Below are 6,030 nucleotides of genomic sequence, written 5' to 3'. Positions count from 1 at the left end.
CTGAGGGGAATAACTAGTCAAGGTGCGACACACGCCAAAGATGGCGGCAAAAGACCTGTATTATTACCCGAAACAAACAACAAACAAAACAATGTTGACGACTCGTCAATTTAAATGTATGCTGGAGAAGCATAAATTATTTGTACTTCCTACTAATAAATTGGTTCGATTTCAATCTACTTCTAACTGGATTTCTCACTTTGCAAAATCATTGGATATGCCGAAAAATAAAAGCGAGAATCGTGCTAAAATAGAAAGTTTCTGGGAAGGTGCTCCTGAGAATTTACCACTCAAGGAAGTCTTTGGTTCCTGCGAGTGAAAAGAGGAGAGGAAGATGACTATAGAAAGCCGATAGTCCGGTAGGTCCTTGTAAGGCGAGTGAAAAAAGCACGGTGGTATACAGTAAACACGCTGTGAGCTTCAGAAATTTATTCTTTGAAACTTGTATCGTGTGTCACTGCCATGATCACACTTAATGTAAAGCCTGAAATATATACTACATGATCACTTATTTATCATCAATAGATGTGAAAACTGTGTAATAATTTGTTTTTACATATTTGTTCAATTGATAGTACGTTGATCAATAAATATGTTAAGGCCGATGCCAAAATAAAATTATCTATGCGTACGTCAACGAAGTTTTTTTTCCCGGAGATTTAAAATATTCATTTTCACCTTTTTGGCATGGTGAATTGGATCAATTCTTAGTGGTGCACGTTTCATGCATTAATAAAAAAGACTAAAAATTTGGAAAGTTGATACGATAATTAACACCTTTAGGTGACATGCATATAGGCAAAATTTGGTGATAATATATATGACACAAGTGTATAGCTAGGTTGATGACATAATAACTTAGGTATCAACACAATAAGTCACATTTTAAATTTAATATATTATCAATAGTTTAATTTCCTTAATTTACATTACCCTTTATCTAGCAAACGCAAGAATATATAATAACCACACAATATGAGAGAGAAAGGTGAATGAATTTCAAAGTTGATATTTATTGGTGTGTTTACATCGTCCTTTATGCTAGATCTATATTTATCTAGCACAAAATAACAACAACTCCACATATTATTCCTTGTGTTATACACAATGCTACATACAATTTCAACTGAGCTTTATTTTGCTCTTGACATTCTAAATGATGACTATTCACATTTCTCTTTGACATTATTGCACCAAAGTCCTATTCCCAGCCGGAAAATGACATATGAAATATACATGGAAATAGCCATGACAAAAACAACGCTAGAAATATCCCAGGCCCACCCTATACACGTGTACACTGCAATTTTAGTTGCACAACTAAAACTAGCACAGTTGACAATTGGGTTACAGTTTTTGTAAAGCAAGAAAAGAGGAAACAATGAGTAAAAAGAAGATAAAGAAATAAGAGGTAAAAAGGCTTTGTGTTTGCTTATATTTTTTAGGGAGACTGCAAACAAGTATTTCTAAGGTACTGGTTAAAAAATTAAACTAGAAAAATTTGTGGAAAAAATGTTATCAGTCCACTTTTACATATATAACGTCTAATGCGTTTATATCATAATTTTAAATGAAATTTCTTTATTATTATTATTATTAATTCTTTAACCAGTATCCTTAACTCATTTGTTTGCATGATACTTTTGAAGGAATTGAAAATTGGAAGGACGGAGACAAAAAAAAGAAAAAAAGAGGTGAAGAATTAGATCGAATTTGAAAGAAATACTAACATTTAAAGTGTGTTTGGAACATATCAATAAGTCATGTCAATGCAGAAGCTACAAATTGTAGCATTTACTGTTCATGACAACTTGGATCCAAACACACACTTAAACTTGGAAATCAAGGGAAGGAAAATAGGAAATGTCTTGCATCAAGCCCTCAAGGTCCCATTCTCCCATTCTAAAGTTTTCCCCTTGCCCATGATTTCCAAACCCAAACAAATCCTCTACAACTACGTTGTTGGAGCTTTGAATATGATGGTAATGATCAGTGTTATTGAAGCAACTATTCTTGAAGTGGTTGTTGTTGTTATGGCTTTTCACATGATCAATTGGGGTACTACTATTGTCCTCAATGCTTCTACTTTCTAGTGGAGGAAGGGAAAAGTCGCTTCCTAAACGCGTTTTATTAGGCTCCAATGTCCCATGAACAACCCCATGATCATGATCTACCATGCCAACTTGGGTTAAGCATGCAGCAGCCATGTTGTCAAGGAAACCGGTTGCACCGGTCATCATGTCATAACGGTTGTTGGGCAACAAGGGAAAGGGGTTAGTTAGTACCATGTTGGTGGCATGCATGGATTGCATGCATGATGATGATGATGTTGATGAGGAGGAGTCCATGCACATGGTCATGAGGTCATGCTCGTTCATGGACATGATTCCACCCATGACATTGACATCTTTAGGCCCTGATGAGTCACTATTGTTTGGTGATAAAGTGGAGTTATTGTTGTTCATTTTCAACCTTTTCTTCAGTGTGGAGTTCCAGAAATTCTTGATCTCATTGTCTGTGCGACCAGGGAGACGTGCGGCAATTTGAGACCATCTGAGATTTAATTTACAACTTGGAAATGGTTAAAACTTAAAAGAAGAGAAAACAAAAGGCAATAACATCCAAAATATATTACAATGAAAATGCTAACAACATATATAGATTTCAATATACTTTTTACCGACCAACCTTAATATTATTGGTTATCAAGTTTGATGAAACTATGTAACTTATGTAACAATATGAGTGCCTGTTACAATTACAGGTACAGAATATGGTATAGAAAATTAAGAGATACTAGTATGTTAAATATAAAATTATATATATATATATATATATATATATATATATAATATTTTTTTAACTTATTGATATCCTTTAAAAAAAATTGATTAATATAGTTAGTAGCATAAATTTGTTAACAATTTATGTTATTTTATCAAAATTATCCTTAAAAATATAGAGATTTTATAATCTCTCCTACCACTTAATTACTTTCTCATATAATTAATGAATGTGTGTTAATCTTTTTATCCAATCAAGATATGAGAGATAATGAATTATAATTTTAATAAATAGCATTTATTTAAAACTAGCTAAGGGTATTTTGGTAAAAAATAATTAAATGAAAAATACAACTTAAAAAAATCTTATAAAAAGGGACAAGAATAATTAAAAAATATTATATTTAAAAACAGAGATAGTAATTTTTAAAGCACATAAATTTAATTTGAGAAAATATTTACAATAAAAGAAAATTTTAATAATATATATATATATATATATATATATATATATATATATATATATATATATATATATATATTATACTCGTTCCATCATAATCATCATAAAGTGTTTTTAATCGATTAATTGATTATTTGATAGTGAAAAGTTCTTTATCTAAACAATGATTATGTTTGAAAAAATTAACGGAAAAATTAATTAAAAATTCAAAACTGAAAGCTGAAAGTTAACAAAAAGCTTTTAAGCTACATTATTAAATCATAAGTGTTTGGTTAAATCATCTATTGAAGTAATTAAAAATATAAAATGACAAATATGAACATATTTATTTGAAATTTTTATATAATTTTCAATTTTATTTTATGAATAAAAATACATTTTGGGGTGTTGCAATTTCAATTTTTTAATTAATTTTAAACTATTGTAATTTTTTATATATAAACAAATTATTTTCATTACATTTTTAGTTTCAATGATTATATTTTTTATATTATGTATTTTACTATTAATCTTATACTATGTCTTAAAATACTTTTAATCAAATTTAATGTATAGGAAAAAAACATACGCTTAATTAGATATGATATTTTTATTATGTTAATTAATGTAATAGTTAAAATAAAATGTCTAATATAAAATTATTCAAAAAATGATAGAAAATAAAATAAATCTAGCACCTATCATTATCAATTCCTGTGAAGTTTAATGTTGAAATAATAATTTAAATATTATAAATACTTTAATAGTTAAAACGAATAGTGTAATATAAAAATGTGTAGGTGGAATGAGTGAAAGAAAACAAATAAATAAGGAAACTTTGTTTTATTTATATAAAAAGGATAATAAGAAATTTTAATAAATATTGTTAGGATAAAAAAGGATAAAATTTAAAAAATTTAAAAATTAGTTAATAATTAACGATTTAAAAATACTACTTCAATAAAAAATTAAAAATGAAAAAAATTACTAAAAAAAACTTATTTATAAACAATCAAATAAAGTTTTAGCTAACAAAAAAAATTAAAAATTAACTAAAATAATTTGTCAAATATAACTAATATATAGACATTAAACTCATGAAAGATATTAATAAACTCACTTATCACATCTCACTTGTAAGAATATGATCAAAAAACTTGATTAAGTAGGGAAACAACAAAAATGAAAATGTAAAAATATTTATTTTTAACTATAAAAAAAACTATCAATCTGTTGGAAAGAAAATATTTAACTAGTATATGTGGTGACCCTAATCATAGCTCATGTCACACTTAGTTTAATTGAAGTCATATTCAAGCCAGTTGCCTTTTTTTAAAATAAAAAAATACATGTTCTTATAAGTACCTAAATAAATCCATTACAAGTACTAGTCACAAAATGATGTATTCATGCTTTAGAGTGCATAAGACTTATTAAATAAAGAGTAATATCTGCGCCATCTTGTGAGCTTCAATAAATCTTAGTAAATAAAAGTTGTGTCGAAAAAGTATTAATTGTTAACCATTTATATGTTATAATACATCAACTTGATGGAAGACAGGACTCTAATATTTAATAATTGATGGTTTAGCAAAGATTTTCAAAGATTACTAGTGAATAGTGAAATATATTATGGGTCAGGCTCATCCTTAATCAGAAAGCTAGACCATGATAGTTAAGGCAAAACCCCTGACATGCTTTTAGGCTACGTCATTTAATTTTATGTAGTTAAATATGCTCCAAAAGTTTATCTAAACCCTATATATATTCAGTGATCAATTTCTTTTTTTTTTCTTAAGAGAAAAAACCTCATGATTGCACCAATGAATTGAAGGCATTCTTATTTATAATTATAGTAGTAGGTCTTTTATATATATATATATATATATATATATATATATATAGTAGATTTAACTGGATGTTGTATGAAACTATATAGCAATGCAATTAAGGAAATGGACTTCGAGGTAAGAAAGTATGTATAATAGCAATGCAAGGAAGGGAATGAACTTAGATGTAAGAAACTATAGCAAATGCAAGAAAGGAAATGAATATTAAGAGAAGGGTACCTGTTGCCAAGAATGGAGTGCAAGTGAATGATGACTTCTTCCTCTTGAGGTGAAAATGCACCACGTTTGAGATCAGGTCTCAAGTAGTTAATCCAACGAAGACGGCAACTTTTGCCGCACCTTTGAAGACCAGCATTCCTAGCAATGTCACTCCAACACCCTTGTCCCTTAGTGATCATATACCTTAGGAGCTTCTCATCTTCCTCAGGTGACCACAAACCCTTCCTTAGCTTGCTCTTAATGTTGTTGTTGATTTTGTCTTTTCCCATCATATCAGGTTTCCTCATTTGCCACAAAACCAAGTGGTGATAATGTGGTGTGAGAGCTCTATGAAATGTGAAGCCCTTGAGTTTCTTGTTTTATGAAGTGGTTCGTGATAGAGATCTATGAGAAAGCTATATAGGGTGAATGATGGTTTTGAGGGACAAAGAGAAGGCTTCATGGGGTGGGAATGGTAAATAATGATGATGATGATGGTTTGTGGGGTTTGCTTAAAATATGAATATGAGGGAAGAGAGAGAGAGAGAGAGAGAGAGATTGGGATTGTGTTTATTTGTTGGTTGATAGGTAGAGTGGAAAACGGATTGGAGGGGACCTCCTTTAACCCTAGAGAAAGAGAGAGTGATAAGAGAGGGAGAGTAGAGATGGTTGGTCTTCTTGTCTTTGACTCAATTCTTGTCTTTTTCGATACATTTTACTTCACTCACAAGGTAATCATAGTCTTTTATTGTATGGA

The 6,030-nt window shown here is 29.4% G+C and overlaps 1 protein-coding gene across 1 annotated transcript; it reads right to left on the bottom strand.

The window, feature by feature from the left end:
* Nucleotides 1-1,707: 1,707 nt before the first annotated feature.
* Nucleotides 1,708-5,720, bottom strand: LOC114399789 (transcription factor MYB83-like). The gene is made up of 2 exons (XM_028362003.1): nucleotides 5,295-5,720; nucleotides 1,708-2,553 (listed from the first exon to the last, which is right to left on the bottom strand). Exons 1-2 carry the CDS (start codon nucleotides 5,579-5,581, stop codon nucleotides 1,830-1,832), a joined length of 1,011 nt encoding a protein of 336 aa, XP_028217804.1. The 5' UTR covers nucleotides 5,582-5,720; the 3' UTR covers nucleotides 1,708-1,829.
* Between the last annotated feature and the right edge of the window lie 310 nt (nucleotides 5,721-6,030).

Source organism: Glycine soja, chromosome 19 (genome assembly GCF_004193775.1).
Source record: "Glycine soja cultivar W05 chromosome 19, ASM419377v2, whole genome shotgun sequence".
Lineage (NCBI taxonomy): Eukaryota > Viridiplantae > Streptophyta > Magnoliopsida > Fabales > Fabaceae > Glycine > Glycine soja.
Note: the sequence above shows the minus strand (reverse complement) of the source record. Positions and strands in the feature narration are given on the sequence as shown.